The sequence below is a fragment of the Ambystoma mexicanum genome, chromosome 4q (genome assembly GCF_040938575.1).
Source record: "Ambystoma mexicanum isolate Mex_15411 chromosome 4q, UKY_AmexF1_1, whole genome shotgun sequence".
Taxonomy (NCBI): domain Eukaryota; kingdom Metazoa; phylum Chordata; class Amphibia; order Caudata; family Ambystomatidae; genus Ambystoma; species Ambystoma mexicanum.
In genome coordinates this window covers 899,543,113-899,559,358 of record NC_090928.1, presented here as the reverse complement: position 1 = coordinate 899,559,358, position 16,246 = coordinate 899,543,113, and the positions used below count along the sequence as shown (strand labels likewise).

The window sequence follows — 16,246 nt, the reverse complement described above, 5'->3', positions numbered from 1 at the left end:
AAGCAAATGAACATTTAAGTGAAATAAAGAAGATTAATTAACAGAGAAGGGAAGAGTGAAAGTGAAATTGTGAACTTTTGGTTGAAGTGGTCCTGCAGTGGACTGAAAAATAAGCCACGCTCATTTGAAAGTCTTCGATGTCCGAAAGTGGTCCGAGCCCGACAGAGGTAGACCCGAAGTTTGTGTTCAACGTTAGCATGAATGGTCCAAGCCTGACAGAGGGACACCCAAAGTGAAATAAGCTTGAGGAAGGAAGCCGCCTTGCAACTCTATGTTGAACTTAATCGTGACAGGTCTGAGCCCGGCAGAAGGGGATCTTTGTGAACATTTTGGTTGACACATTATTTTATAAGTCAAAGAAAGACTTAACGTGGAAGGCCATGCGGGCCTCCATCTACGGTTCTGAACTGTGTATTTTGGTGGAAACCGAGCCAGAGTGTGTCATCCTGACTACAAGGATCACCTTACTCCGTGAGGCCTAATGTGGGGAGGAGAGCTGGTTCAGCCACATTATGATATGAACACCGATTGTTCCTTTTGCATAAATTTCTCCTTTTTTACACATTTTTTTTACAAGAGATAGGGCAGGCATTAGGTTTTTGTTAGCATAGGCCATTTTGATTTGACGAACTCCACTAGGACTGCCTTATTTATTATTTGATGGTACAGATTACTCCCATCTTAGCTATAGGGTAGAGAAAGAGTTTCTCCAACCCCAACAATTCCAATAAAGGTTTTACAAATTGTACCGATTGTGTCAGTGTCATACTTGTGATACTGTGCATTTCCTACAGTCCTACATTCCTTTAAAGAAAATATCCCAATTTTAAACCAAGCAGTTGCTTGCAACTGTTTTATGCCAAACACTAGCCAAATGAAACTGGATAATAAAATTAAAATGGCACACGCACAATTGAGTCTTTAGTGAGGTCTTGTTGACAGTTTGAAGGACACTGCAATATGCACCACTGACTGCTGCATGACTCAGCCGCACAGAGCTTTGAACTGAAAAAGGCACAAGTGTGCAAGTGAGGTTGGAAATGTGGCACAGGACTTTTATTGATCTTCTGCCGTTTGCTACGCTCACGTTTCTTGGAGCGGCTCCTGTATTCTGCACTCCATTGTCTGGGGAGCTCGGCTGGCTCAGCCTACTACTTTTTTTAAAACCTAGCTGTGAGCGCAAATGCGCGCACAAGTGTGCAAGTGAGGTTGGAAGTGTGGCACAGTTTGGAAGCCGGCGAGTATGAGGGACTACTAGTAATCATCCTTCTTAGCTTGTGGGTGGCTGAGTACTGGAGAAGACATTTCTTTTTTTGTCAACCCCCCCTTTGCTCTGAACTCCTCGACGCTTGCATTTCTTGCTTTGGTCTGGGAGGAGGACACTGCACACTACCGATGACCCTCACTTCTTGAATTGACTATATTGATTGCATTTTTTATTATGAATTCTTTTTTTTTTAAACTGTTTTACGCTAAAGCGCTATGCTATTGGTGTTTATTTAGCGTGTTTGCCTTAGCGAATAGCTTTATCCATGCTTGGTGATATGATGGCTAAAATGTTGTCCTTTTAGTCCTTGTAGGAGGTGTTTGAATTTAGTGGGGCGGACAGTTTGGATACGTGGTTAGTCCCGCAGCAAACTATGAAAGTGATTGAGGGGGCTCCGGTTCCCCCTAAAATTACAGACTTTTATTTCGGCATGGAAGCCTGTAACTGATGATATTGTTTCCTGTGATCCAGCTCATATCTTAACTAACGATCTCATATTGGAACGGTCTTCTCCCCTCAAGTGCCTCTACGACAATTGAACAAGTTGCCTTGGCTCTTAACAACAAATCTTTGCCTACTTGTTCTAAGGATTTAATTAACATTCCTAGCGCTGTGATTTTAGCTCATGGCACTATTTCTAATCCCTTGCCTAACGCGGTTTGCCTTACTTTGGCTGGTTGCTCTTTGGAAAACAAAAAACATTTTATTCCCAGGAAGGAAGGGAACATTTGTTTTTGGTGCACTCTATCCCTGTGCCTTCTACTTTTGCATCGATGTGGGACGCCGCTCCTCCTAAGCAGCAAAGAATTGATTTGCCATTGAATACTACGGTCAATACGACCAATTTTCCTTTTCCATCAAGGGAGCTGAATCTTCCTGAATCAGATGACCTCCATCCTGTTTTATTGCGTCGGAACATTGGGTTTTCTTCACCTGTTTGTGTTCGCTCATCTAGCTCAGTTGATTTAGCCAACGGGAGCAGTTCTTCAGCAGCGATGTTTAACAGCTTGGAGACACTGCTGATTGACTTGACTATTAAATGCAACGCTATTGTAAGCAAATTGGATTTGCAGAGCTAATAGTTGTCTAAAACTATAGCTATGGCAGAGGGGTTATCAGGAGCATTTTGTCAACAGGAGTCTTTATTGACAGAGGTTCTGTCTCTTGTGACCCCTTTTCTTGCATCATTGGACCTTCCCTCATCCATGGGTATACATTCGCAAAATGTATTGGTCGATGGTGGGGCCGCCTGCAACCAAACCATCACTGCTTGTTTTATCACGTGGGAATGGTTCCAGGAGGCAGCCACGTAAGGTGGTTGGCCAAGCCTTGATGTACGAGCCTCTTATTACTAAGAAAAACAGAAGGGGCTTGGACGTAGGGAAGCCTATTGGGAACCCTGTGGTGGAGGAGCCGATAGGGTGCCCATTGCATCATTTCCCATTTTTCAATCTAGTGCTGCCTGTGATTCCAACTCTGCTGCCTCCAGAAATGCTGTAACTTTTTCTAACTGTGCGACACCTGGGGACGAGAACAAGGGTATTTTACCTTTTGAAGATGATCTCCCTGCTTGAATTATAGTGCCTCTTGTTGTTACTCTGCCTAATGGTGCCCCTTTGGTTCCACAGGCCACGTCTCCTCCTCCGAGGCCTTTGGTTGTAACAGTTAATTGTAGTGACAAATCAATGGTGTCACTTTCAAATGTCGCTGAAAAGACTACTGTTAGAACCTCAGCCCAGACGGAATGTGGATTTGCTAGTGACCCGCGCTCGGTCACTAGGGTTATTTCATCGGGGCAGGCCATTGCACCTTGTCCACTAGATTTGACTGGAAGGGCTCGGTTGCTGGAACATAGTCTTTTTGCCTAGCAAGTCTGCAACAAAGGCTCTTTTAATTCAAAGCCTTCTTTGTGATAACGGAAAGTGTTTGAATCGGACACGGTTGCACGATTTATTCCATTGTGTCATCCAACTTGGGTTTATTCGTATTAGTAATATTTGCGAAAAGACCTGTAACGTTACATCTGTTGTGCTTTTTTTTGCCAACGATACCATGGCATATATATTAGAACAGAGTGACTTTTTCAAAACGGTTGGGCTACGAGAGTATGGTAGGACATACCAACCTTTGGTCCTGGGCCAACCTGCTGTTGCTCTCGACCCTAGTTGCAGTCTCACTTGTGCACCTAGCTTGCCTTTACAAGCAGGAGCAGAGGGTGTTGTGTTGGGGGCAGAGATGCATGGTTGACCAGGATGGTATATTAAAGGGAGACCTTGGGCCTTTAGCTTTGGAAAACCCATGTCGTGCACGGTTCCTTAGATGGAATACTTGTGGGTCATCCCATTTATTAGGGGAAGGCAGTGTTATAACAGAGCTTGATTCATATGTAATGGTGGCACTTCAGGAGACTTGTTTGGTGGGCCCTGTAGTGGTGGACGGTTGGTATTTTATTCATAAGCCTGCCCTGTAGGGCCCCTGACGGTGCCCTAGCAGTGGTCTCTTACTGGGAGTGATGAATCGCCCGAGTTTGGTGGACCTACCTACTAGCTCCCCTAATATTGTTATGTGAAGGATATCTATTCCAACTGAAATGGACACCAAGGGAGGTAGTGAGGTTGTAGTTATCAATGTCTATGATCCTCCTTATAAGCAGCCAAATGACCTGGTGATACTCGAGATGGAAGCCTTGGTTGGTAATTTGATATCTGGCATTCCGTGCATTGTATGCAGGGACTTTAACTCAAGAATCCCGAGCGCACTTAACAATGCTGATCGAGAGGATATGTATTCATCTTCATCTGGATATCACGGTCCACTTGATGGTTTCTATAAGAGGGGCCTCTTATTGGCTAGTTTCTTCTATTCATCCATATTCTCCATGGTTAGCGGTGCTTTTCCCTCCGATTCTCCACCACAATGTACTTGCTTTGGGCCCAAGTCTCGTAGCATTCAGGATTATGTCTTCATGTTTAATGCTTCCCATTTGGTTAGTGGCATGGGCATTTTTCAACGCCTTGAAAGCAATCACATGCCTCTTGTGATGACTCTGGAGCATATTGTGAGGATACCTCCCCTGGAAAGTGTGGGGGACCTCAGGGTTAACTCCACCTTAAATCGCACCGCTTGTAACGATCATAGGCTGAAGGAGGCCTCTGCCTTTTTACTTCCGGCCTTGGCATCCTTCGCGGAACGCTGCGCATCAAGGTTTGTGGGAACTTCAGTTACTGGCCCAAACAATGTTATCAGAGATTTTGGGGAGACTATTGTGACTGTTGTGCATTCTATATTCATTAGTAGAGGCACGCACACTAAAAGGATAATCCACTCCTCGTCCTCCCATCGTTATCCTTTCTATGGATTGATAGTATCTAAGAGGAGGGAGATGCGCAGAGCAATGCATGCCTTGGTGGGAATGCACTCTCTGACTAAAAGTAGTACATCTATACCGTAAATGGTTGAAACAGCATTGGTATATTTCTGAGTGCTCTCAATGGCGGAGTTCAGTGGAGTTGGCTTCCGCTCATGATGCGCAAGAATTCTGGAGGGTATTAGATGGTTACTCCCCTGTAACCTGCAACATTTCGGGTGTATTGGAAGCAGACTGGGTTGAATTTATCTCCAACACCCTAGGAGGCTGGTGAACTTACATCTGTCGAATTGGCTCCACTAACGGTAAAATTGAATTATTTGAATAATTCTAATGATATCTTGAGACTAATCGCTGGTAGTAAATCTTCGAGGGCACCCGGCCCTGATGGCATTTGCAGCACTGTGATTAAAATGGACACTGAATGCTGGGTTACTACCTTGGACTGGCTCTTCCATTGGATTGGAGAATTACAACGTATTACTTCTTCCTGGAGAGACCGTATTATCGTCCCTACCTGGAAAAGGGGCGATCGCCTCAATCCTGGCAATTATCGCCTTTTAGCCATGCTGGATGTTTCATCGAAAATCTTTGCTGAGCACCACGCCTACCTGCCTTGCTTTGTTGACTGTTCTTCAACAGGCATGGCTTATCAGACAACACCCTGTTTATGCAGCGTTTATTGATTATAGTGCTGCTTTTGATTCCATTGATAGGAACAAGCTTTGGGGGACGCTGTCTGATTGGAACATCCCGGCAGGATTACTTACTATGATTATTTCCCTCCATACAAACACAAGGGTGAAAGTTAGGTTGGACCAATCGGGCAGGACATCTTCCTGAATTTCTACGGATCGTGGGTTGAAGCAGGGGTAAACCCTGGTGCCTCTCCTCTTCAATTTATATCTTGCAGACATGGGAGAGGTGTTGGATAATCCAACATAGATTGCCCCGAAACTGGGGAACTTTAAACTACAGTGGATGGGCTATGCAGACGACATCGTCCTGCTAGACACAACTCCGTCTGGCTTGCAGGCATCTCTTGACCTGTTAAAAAAGTTTTCGGATATACATTCCCTTGTTAATAACATCAATAAAACTAAGGTAATGGTATTCCATCCTCTTGGCTGGAAAAAGAGAATTGTGCCATGGAACCTCGATGAAAATCACCTTGAGGTAGTCAATGACTATAAATACCTGGGAATATATTTTGACCATAGACTGAGGGGCACTCACAACTTGGACTATGTTAAGTTAAAATGTTCACAGGTAATTGGGAGCCTTGGGAAATTAGCCCGTGCAAGAGGGGGATATTCTGTTGGAATTTTGGCACAATTATATCTGGACAAGATATTTCCAGTTATTATGTATGGGGCCGAATGTTGATTTCTTGGTAACTTCTCGGGAGTGGCCAAATTGGAGTATTGTTTAAAAGATTATTTCGCCTCCCGATACACACATCGGTTGAGGCAGTTTTACTTGAATTAGGTATTGACTCCTGCGAAGTTCCAGGTGACTTGTTTGAATACTTAATAGAAACGTGCCAATGCTCAGGCTGGCACTTTGAATTTTTTCATCTTTGATGCCGCTCGGGTTAAGGCAGCGTTTATGCAGGATTGTGTTCCATTTTATATTGATAATGTTGCTGCCAGATGGTTGGCTTTGGCCCCGGCTGTCCTACTGAGTTGGTCCCTCCCGCATTTTAAAGCTGCTATGCGAGAATTGTCCTTAGAGGCTATCGTGACCAGGCTATAGTGGATCTTGCCACTAAAGCCAATAGTGTGTTGTTTATTGAGTATATTCTTACTCAGGAGTATGTCACTAATTACATCGGACAGTTTGTGGGTAACCCATTGGTTTGGGATTACCTCAAATGTAAAACAAACTCAGTAAAGACACTAGAAATGACAGGCGCCTGGAACAACATTCCTAGGTCACTTCGCTTTTGTCGACTGTGTGGTGATAATCAATTGGAGACAGTCAATCACCTGTTAATCAGTTGTGAATCCTTGAGTGTCTTGAGGTCAAAGGCCGTTATTGCAGCTGGGTTAATTCTGTTAATTATGAGGAGGCTGTATGGGCTTTGATTATGGGAGGGAACAATGAGCCTGTATTATTTTTTTGTACTATTTTTTGAAGAAAGGTTGTGAGTATTTTGGAGTATTTTATTTATTTATTTAAATTCTTAATAGCGCGCCAAATCGCCCACAGGCCTCACGGCACACAAAAAAACAGTACAAGACAGGGACATTTTAGTATGTTTTAGATGTATCGTGGGTTGGATTGGAGGTGTGGCTGGGATTTGGGGTTTTATTGTGTTGAAAAGCTGTTTGTACTGCTGTATAACACGTTTATAAAAAATAAAGCCCCAAATGTATTCAATATGGCACAGAATTTCCTATAAAAACGTGCATATATGAAAAGCATAACTAATTGGGTAGAATTTAGTAAACACAAAATGTACAATATTTTTTATTCGACTCATTCTCGTTGAGTTTTTTTGTGAGCTTTGAGAACTTGGATGTACTTGAAGAAACAAGTGTGCAGTGAAACCCTAAGATCTTTGGGATTGGAGAGGATAATTATAATTTGGCATTTATATAGCGCTACGAACCCTCAGGTATCTGAGCGCTGCTTATTATTACCCACAGTGTGTGGTGCTCATTTATCGACCTCGGAAGGATGAAAGGCTGAGTTTGGCCCTGCCGGGATTCGAACCTGCGTCAGCAGGCTCTGCACGGATGTCAAAGCGGGCGTTCTACTCGCTGTGCTATCAGACCGGCTATAAGCGTTATGCATGTCAGAAACTTGGAGCGAAGGGTGACATCCCACCAAAAAATGGCATTCTTCTAATATCAAACCACAGACTATAAGGATTTTCCCAACACAGAATTTACAGTGCAGTTCTCAAAAGGTTGAAACGTATCTGGACATCATTGAAACTTTTATATTATAACAACTATCTCATTAGAACATTTACCATACCTTGATAGCACCTTCTTCAGGGGGTTCTTCGAGTCAACTGAAAAATACATCACTACTAACACCTCCAGACAGCTGTGAATCATGTCAGGGCACATGGGAGATTTGTTCAGCTCCTCCAGTAAAAGCACAATCTATCAGCAAAGAAAATATTTTAAAAGGTTAGTGGTGCAGTTTGTTTTCAAGAATAGTCGGTTAACATTTGCAAGACACTTTACCCCAACAGGAGGCAGTGGAAAAAAAAAAAATCAAACAGAAGGTGGGTGAGTAGTGAGTAAAAGGGCTGGGTCTGTTTGCAAGGAATTGAAATTAGCAGTGATCGTCCTGCTCTGTTTTCCTGGTTTAATCCAGCTGCCAGTCCAGTTGGTGAAAATGCCACTGTACACACTACATTTTGAACAATGAAGTAGATGTCAATTATCTGGGATTTCCCTTGACATGTGCATTTTCCAATTTTGAAAACTGCACAGTCTTATCCTGATAAAATATTGACACTAAATAGGAATATGATATTTTAAAAAGCTAGTCAACTGGCAAACAAAACTATTTGGGAATAATCAAGATCTATATATATATACACATTGTCAAGGAGCCAAACAAACTCCACCAATGTTGCAACTCAGGAAATACGTTGAAACCTTTACTAGGTGATATTTACACTTTTGGGACAACTAAAATTAGTGAGTGTCAGAATGGCAACTGAAAGTCTTTGCTTATGCAATGGCCTTCCCAGATGCACACTAGAAAGTATTTTCAAGAACAATTTTATAGTATAATAACAGAGTCTCCCAGGGGATCTCCAGCCACTTACAGCTTTTGAATCAGACATCTTTCTCAGCAAAAACATTGTGATTGGCCTATCACTGGAAGTCTGCAGATTTCTGGCCAACCTGTGTCCAGCTCTCTAAAGCACTCCTATTGAATTTTCAAGTACTGATGTGAGGCCTTTAGCATCCTCCAGAGGCAATGTTTGTTTGCTGGAACTTAGATGCTTGGAGTGTTAAACTATTCCTCTCCCAGGGAGCTGGACCTGCCCCCAACCCCTGTCCCCGACTATCCTTCTTGCCCAACTGCCCAGCATTCCACAAATCTCCAGCAGTGAGCCTTGACATATCTATTGGCTAACCTCCTTGATGCACCACCACATGCTCGTTGCTACTTTTTTCTATACCATTCGCCCTGCATCTCCAAGGGATGACCCAAGTTCCAGCCTTGACAGGCTCTCTCTGTCAACCTCACATTATATTGTTTGTCCAACAGCAGATGTACTCCTTGCTCCAACCGCTTATACTCTTCTCCCCTTAACCGATTAGGTTCTCTCTGCTCCAACCACTTATTCTCTCCCGTCTACAACCTGCTATTCTCCCTCCATCAACCGCTGCTGCTCTTCCTACTCCAACCTCATACTATCCTTACGCCTCAGAAAAGCCACACTCCTGACACAGCCCATACTTTTAGAAGTCCATGCCTACTCTTCTTAGATTACTCCTCCTCTTTTTGGCTACCCCATGTCCACTTCCTCTGCTGTTCGCATTCCTCCCCCTCCTGCACTCTACCTCCTCCTACCTCTGTTCTTTCTAGAACCTCTTGTACTCTCATAGCTCCTCTCTGATCTCGACTACTTCCTCTTCTCCATTTGCATCTTCCACTCCTTCTCCACGTCTCGCCTCTTTCGGTTCCTTCATGCCTGTGTTGCTGCTCCTCCACTTGCCTACCATTTTCTTTTCTACCTTCTCACTTTTATACTGTTTCCCTTGGTCCAGCTGAACAGCGTTCCCAGTAACATGTGGCAGCTACGGATGATTATGATTCCCTAGTAGGGATTGGGCATTAGTATGGTGGGCTGGACTCGCAGGTGGACTAAGTTTGTATGTACGTAAGGGTGCAAGTTAAAGTTTCGGGTCTCAAAATGTGGCATGTTCCTGTAGGCCTTTCCCTGTGCCATGGGGCGGGGAGACCAATGGATCCTCTGCATATTACCCTGGACCACATTTCACAGAGGGTAGTGGGGCCGGCTCTGAGTCCCCGCCAAGCCTGCAGAAAGAGCCAGGCTTGGAAACTTGTCACAGCATCTACACACTTTTTGTTTAAGAGACCATATGATAAAATACAGGATTGCACATTACCATATCAATTGAACAATTTGGATTTCCATAAATGGAGTAACATCTTGTTTCCCACAAGTTATTGCATACAACCTAGAGGTATTGCATCGCAGAAGATTCCCCCAGGAACTACAAACTACTTTCGAGAGTTAAGAGAGGACCCAGATCTTGGATCTCTCCACTTTGAAGAATGCTACGGATCCCTCACTGAACTCTGCCTAAAGTCTCCTCGGGGAAGGCAGACGCTTCCTGATCCCCATCCTGGGGTGGTATACTGCGGGAGGATCACCTGGGAGGAGACTGGGCCCAGGGTGGTGAGGAGATTCCATGGGATGAGACACAGTTCTTTTCCTCAGACAGGAAGATTCTTCACAATGTGCCAAAAGAGGTCATGGCTTATTGTCATTTTAAGGTCTCTAAAGCTCATATTAGATTTAGGGTTGTGAACTCCAAGGTTATGAAATCAAATAAAACTATACTGAAAGAAAGATCTTTTTTGGTACCAAAAATTAAACACCTTCCTCAATCCCAAGGGTGGAAGGTATAGGAGTATGGAAATGTCTTCACTAAACCATATACCTCTGTGATAACTAATTCTCTTGGTCCCTCTATTGAAAGCGTTAAGGGAATAGAAACCGACGCTTGCAAGTAATGCAGAAGTGGAAAAAACTAACTTTGGTGAAAGCAAGTACAAGCCCAGAATCCTAGCGGTACTGAGACGAGGATAAGGGCTGAAGAGGCATGCAGAAGTAGCAGTCAGGCAATTAGGCCTAATAGCCATTGCAGTAGTCAGGCTATCAAGGCTAATAGCCCAAACCTGAAGCCCAATACTAAACCTGAGAGTCATAAAAGGCCACCTCAGGAAGGAAGGAGTAGAAGGAGCTGGAACGTGAGCAGGAGTGAAGGGTCTACCAGTCAAAGCAGACAGAAGTCACAACGCTGGCAAACCACACAGAAAAGGGGGAGCAAGAGGGACCCTGGAACATGGAAACAGCAGATTTCATGTAAGTTCTGAGAGAGTCCTGTTCTCCCAAAGTCTGAAGTGCAGAGGATGCGCAGCGGAAGACGCGCCGGAGAAACAGTTATTTCAGTGGTCGTGCCTGATTTCAGTGGTCGCTGAGCTGCAGACGTGCAGGAGACTAAGGAAAGAAGCAAGAGACAAGCTGAGGCACTGAGGAGCCGAAGGAACTCCCAATATGAGCGGCCGGACCAGAGACACCTCCTCAAGAGAAGGGCGTGGGTCCCCAGCGAACCAGAAGCAGTAGAAGTTGAAGTGGAAGTCGAGAAAGCAGTGCAACCTGCAAAGCAAGTGTCTGAGAAGCCGGTCAGTGAAGCACAGCGTTCAACCACTTTGCACAAGCCTTGCAGGTAAGAATATCCAGCTCCTTGTTCACTCGCCTATTGCTTCATGCAAGAAGAAGTTGTTTGTTGCATTCACAATACTATTAACAATGGAAATGTAGCACCCGCGTCTATCGTGAAAGACCAAACATCCCCATGAGAAGCAAACAGTGCTAAAGTCTGTTGTTGAGCGATTTAAAGACTGTTGCTGTTTACTGGATTAGTCTACCGGATTTGTTGCATGTCCTTAATTAAGAAGATGGAACGTTCTCTAAACCATTACCGAATACCTAATTTTGACAATACCCGAGTTACAAGTTATAAGGTGTGAAAAGTACATCAAAAAGAGGTTGCGTGACAGGCCGCGGGCACCTAATTGTGTTTTGAAATGTAAGACTGAATCTTATACTGTAAAAAGAAGGAACAAGTTATCTTTAACTATTCTTCTCCAGCATGCGTCTGGCATGGATTCACATGCTCATGAATATTACCCATCGTCAGGCTGGGAATCCTCAGTAAAAGGAAAAACAGTTTCACTTTCGCTTAGAAACTGTATTTCACCTTTAAGCCAATCACTTTCCTCTGGGCCATACTGCCCCCCATTCAATGACAGTCCTCTCCCTAAACCCCACCTCTGGCAACCATCTTCAGATTTGGTAAGCACGTAAAGTGGCAGTATGATCAAGAAAAGCCGTAGAGGGGCTGGAGGGAGGGTTCGCATGTGAATCCATGCCAGACCCATGCTGGAGAACAATAGTTACAGTTAAGCAACTTGTTCCTTCTCCAGCATGGGGTCTGGCATGGATTCACATGCTCATGAATAACGAATACTTAGCAGTACAACATTACACAACCATGGGAAGGGGCATAGAGGGCGCTAGAGGGCCAACCAAGAAGGCGGCTCCTCTGTGAGCTCCCCTGAGGCTCCCTAATCAATACTGTAAATCGCAGCTGCTCTGGAAGGCAGACTAACCAGACCGACACGATTAGGAAGACAAAGAATAAACTCCTGCAGCTCATTTACAACTGCGCTGTGTAAGACTCCCTGCACCCGAACACCAGTAACGACGTAGGGACGGGAGCGGCCTAGCTCCTCGGGCGTGGGCAGCCCCTGGAGCACAACAGACAAGGACCGCGACACAGACCACAAACACCCCCTCCAGCAATGTGGTTCCGTGCCATCGAAGACTTTCAGTCGTGGTCCGGAAATCTCCCAATAACGGTGGACCAGGGAAGGACTCACCCGACCAGAGCACTGTCCACAGAGGTGTGACGGTGGCCCGCCTGCCGGCGGAGCGTCCCCGCAGTGTCGGCCCGGGTCGGCCACGCTGAGGCTGGCTGCAAGGTTGGCAGGAGAAGGTCCGACCCAGGGTCAGCGGTCCCCCGCTCCCAAATCCAGAGGGTAGGTGGGACCACAGACGGCACACAAAGGACTGTTGCTGGGGATGCAGGAGAAAGGCACCCTGTCCGGGAGAGCCCATCAGCGGGAGCTAAGAGATTGCGGCAGCCGCCCTAGCTCCTCCACCAGTCAGAACTGAGAGAGACCATCAGCGGTGGCGCCGCGGTCCCCCCCACCTGCCGTCACCCGTCCCCCGGAGGAGACAACGCTCGCCACTAGAAGGGAGAAGCGGCGAACCCTTCCCCTTCAGCACCTGGAGGACTGCGCGGCTGCGGCAGGGTCGACAGCAGCCTGCTGCAGCGGACACCGGGCGCTGCGATCTCGCAGCCTGCTGGGCCTTCACAGCCACCCCATCGCCGAGGTCCATTAGCAGTCAAATCTGGCAAAAACAGACACTCAGGCTAAGCCCTGCTTGACGGCTTGCTTTTCGACCTACCAAAGCGGTCACATGGAACGGCCCATCTTCCCGGGGGCAACAGACTTTGTTCATTGTAATCCTGCAGTGAAACCGCTGTCAAGAGACCCTCCCATACGCGGATTGAGCAGACAGACAAAAACCGAGCTGTCTCCCGCTTCAGGTCACTGCACTGGCCACAGATAATGGCAAGACCCACACACCAGACTAGGAGATCTCAAACCCTATTACGGGGCATACGAACACCTTCCGATCCCTCTAGGGGCACGAGCCATGGTGAAAGCGCAATACTGTTCAGAAGGCAAGAAGGAAACACCTGCTTATCAACAAACATTGCTCCACCAGAATCATAGTCACAATCTCCCCAGCAGAGGCCAACACTACACCACAGGTGGGACAAGGACCGCAGGGTCATGACTGAAGGGTCAGAAAGCTATCCTGATTTGGGTTCTGCACCGTAAGCACAAAACTCCATCAACAATCCAAGATCCAACGAAGGTGGGACCCGACACTCTGCTATCCACTTACCACGGCCGACTGGGAGCAGTACGCTCATCTAAAGTGGTCAGCTAATTCATTGCCTCTGCTCCATCGGCCAGTACGCTCCACCAAGACCTGAGCCTCCACCAGGAGAATAGTACACCTAGCATACAAAGAACCCTGCCACCACTGTCCACATTATCCACAACGCCGATACCCCTACCAACAGTCTGGAGAGCACCACCAGCAGCCAACACCGCACCTTCCTTCCCCCGCCTGGCTTTCCTATAGCTAAGTGCGCAACCTGATGCAGACCAGTCTGAATAATAACCCGCACCTCCTCGCATCCCTGGCCAACCGGGGTTGTGACCCCGACCCCCGGGCCTCATCATGGGAAAATCTGATAGATCACAATGGAAGCTATATTTTGAACCTGGAACCTCCACACGAACCCCAAAACCCAGCAGCTGTCCAGTATCCTCCATGGGGAACGCCACTCAGGAGAATGACACCCCTCCAACCATGGACATACGGTAAATCCTGCTGGACTTGAAGGCTGGAATCGACAACCTTGACAGTAAAATTGATGCACTGTCCTCCAAGGTAGACCAACTGCAGCATCGTCTAGACAAGCACGGGGACAGACTAGACTCAGTAGAACAAAGAGTCTCCGATCTACACGACAATGTGACAGCACTGGAAGGGCAGATGAAAGTAACCATCGCCAAGAATGAGGATCTCGAAGGACGATCCCGGCGCAACAATACAAGACTGGTAGGGGTCAGAGAACAGCAACTTCATATCAAAATTGAGGATCACGCCGAGAAGGTATGCAGAGAACATTTTGGGGCAGCCGCACTATCACACTTGTTTATCATAGAGAGAGCCCACAGAATCCCGCCTACTAGACCCATTCCAGGCGCTACACCACGACCAATCATTGCTAAACTCCTAAATTACAAAGACCGAGACTAGATCCTGCGGCTCGCCAGAGAAAAGGGTGAACTCCAATACGACAGTGACAAGATCCACTTTTACACAGATTTCTCCCCAACCGTCCAAGCACAAAGAAGATACTTCGCAGGCGTCAAACGACGCTTGCAGGACAACCAAATGACCTATTCTTTTTTTTTTCTCGCAAAACTGCGTGTCCAACACAACGGGAGAGTCCAATTTTTCAAATCAACAGAAGAAGCCAACTCCTTCCTGGACAGAATCGGGTGCAGACCCCCCCAATGACAACCCAGGATTACCGCAAAGAGACAGGGCCCAAAGAAACCCACCGTTAAGTTGGAACTAGAGGACACTCTTAGGTGCAACAAGAGCTGACACCAACACCAGAGAACCATAACTCCGTAATGCCAGGGTGCCTCCAATCTTGAGAGGACACTAACGCCCCGGGCACAGCGCTGTTAAGTTAAATGTTCCAATGTAAAGGGAGGGTTAAAAGGTCAGGCAAGTTGGGGGGTTGCCCGTGTAAGGGAGGGTTGTACGAATTGTTTTGGGAATGCGCCCACACGGGCCCCACTTCTCGCCACTCTACCCCACAATTTTCACAAGATCCAGCTCCTCGTCACACTATTACAAAAGAACCATCCGCTTATCTCAGACTGTCTCAACTCCATCACCGAATCCTGTAGATCAGACCATCTGAATGGTCTCAAACAAGAATGCAACACGCCAAGTTCAAGGTAGCTACAGGTGGCAATCTTCCATCCATGACACGGAAGGTCCAACAATACCTCAAGAGGCACAAAGTGGACGTAGCCCTGATCCAAGAACTCCTCCCAGAAACTGAACACCGCTGAGCCCGGTCTTGGGGCTGTTACAAGTACTTTCCGTCATATTCGTCATACGCCAGAGGGGTTGCCATCCTCATCGACAAAAGATCCAGTTTCAGCCTAATAAAGTCAGAGAAGGACACCGAGGGCAGAACACTCCTGGTCAAAGGGATACTTGCAGGGAAAGAGGTTATTTTCGTAAACTCCTATGCCCCCAACGTAGACGGGGGTGAATAACTTCAACTGGGTACTGTCGCATCTCGAGGGGGCAGGTCCTGCAACGATTATCTGGGGAGGCGACCTGAATACATCGTTGGACCCCCAGAAAGACAAGTCGCATGGCCTGACCACCTAACCATCCAAAGCTAGCCTTCAAGTCCAAGAAATCTGCAGAACCTACGACCTAGTAGACATCTGGAGAGACAAGAACTGGGATACACAGGAATACACCTTCCATTCGGCAGTCAACAACACCAGCTCGCATATTGACTATCTACTGGTCTCCTCCCATAGCCCATTCCAATGGGGAGCGTGCCAAATCCTCCCTAAAACCTTCTCTGATCATGCCACAATCACGCTCGATTACAGTCTCCCCGACATCAGACGTGGCACTGCTACTGGCGATTCAAACCAGGATCGCTACTGGACCAAGTGTTTGCAACAGAGCTACGTGACGAAATCACGACGTTCCTGGAAATCAATCAAGATACCGTTAAATCAGCAGGCATACTCTGGGAAACACTGAAATGCTACATCAGAGGAGTATGCATAGCAAAGGAGAACGGAATCCTCAAGCTGATCAGAAGGGAACTAGCTGCCAGTGAAGACCGCTTGAAAAGACTACAGACCAGATACGACACCGCAGATGACCCACACAACCAAGCAGAGCTTAAGGAAGAATTGCTGAAGTTTAGAGCCACAGCGGAGCGAGAGCTGAAATTTCTTGGGCGTGGACACCAAATCCGGCAATATGGAGAGGGTCAGAAACTCAGGAAACCCTCTTAGCCCACCTGATAGCTGCAGATAGAAAACCTGCCCTAGTGGAGAGAGTGTGCACTGCGCAAGGCACACTGGTACACACAGAGGAGGAGATTGTTAATGAATTCCGT

General features: G+C 46.5%; 1 protein-coding gene across 4 annotated transcripts in view; it reads right to left on the bottom strand.

Annotated features, from left to right (window-relative positions):
* THADA (THADA armadillo repeat containing) overlaps window positions 1-16,246 on the bottom strand; it is a 2,999,906-nt gene that overhangs the window by 2,867,905 nt on the left and 115,755 nt on the right. For all 4 annotated transcript variants that reach the window (XM_069608464.1, XM_069608463.1, XM_069608465.1 and 1 more), the window contains exon 4: window positions 7,620-7,750. In XM_069608464.1, coding sequence (XP_069464565.1) covers window positions 7,620-7,750 — 131 coding nt within the window. The remainder of the gene's footprint in view (window positions 1-7,619; window positions 7,751-16,246) is intronic.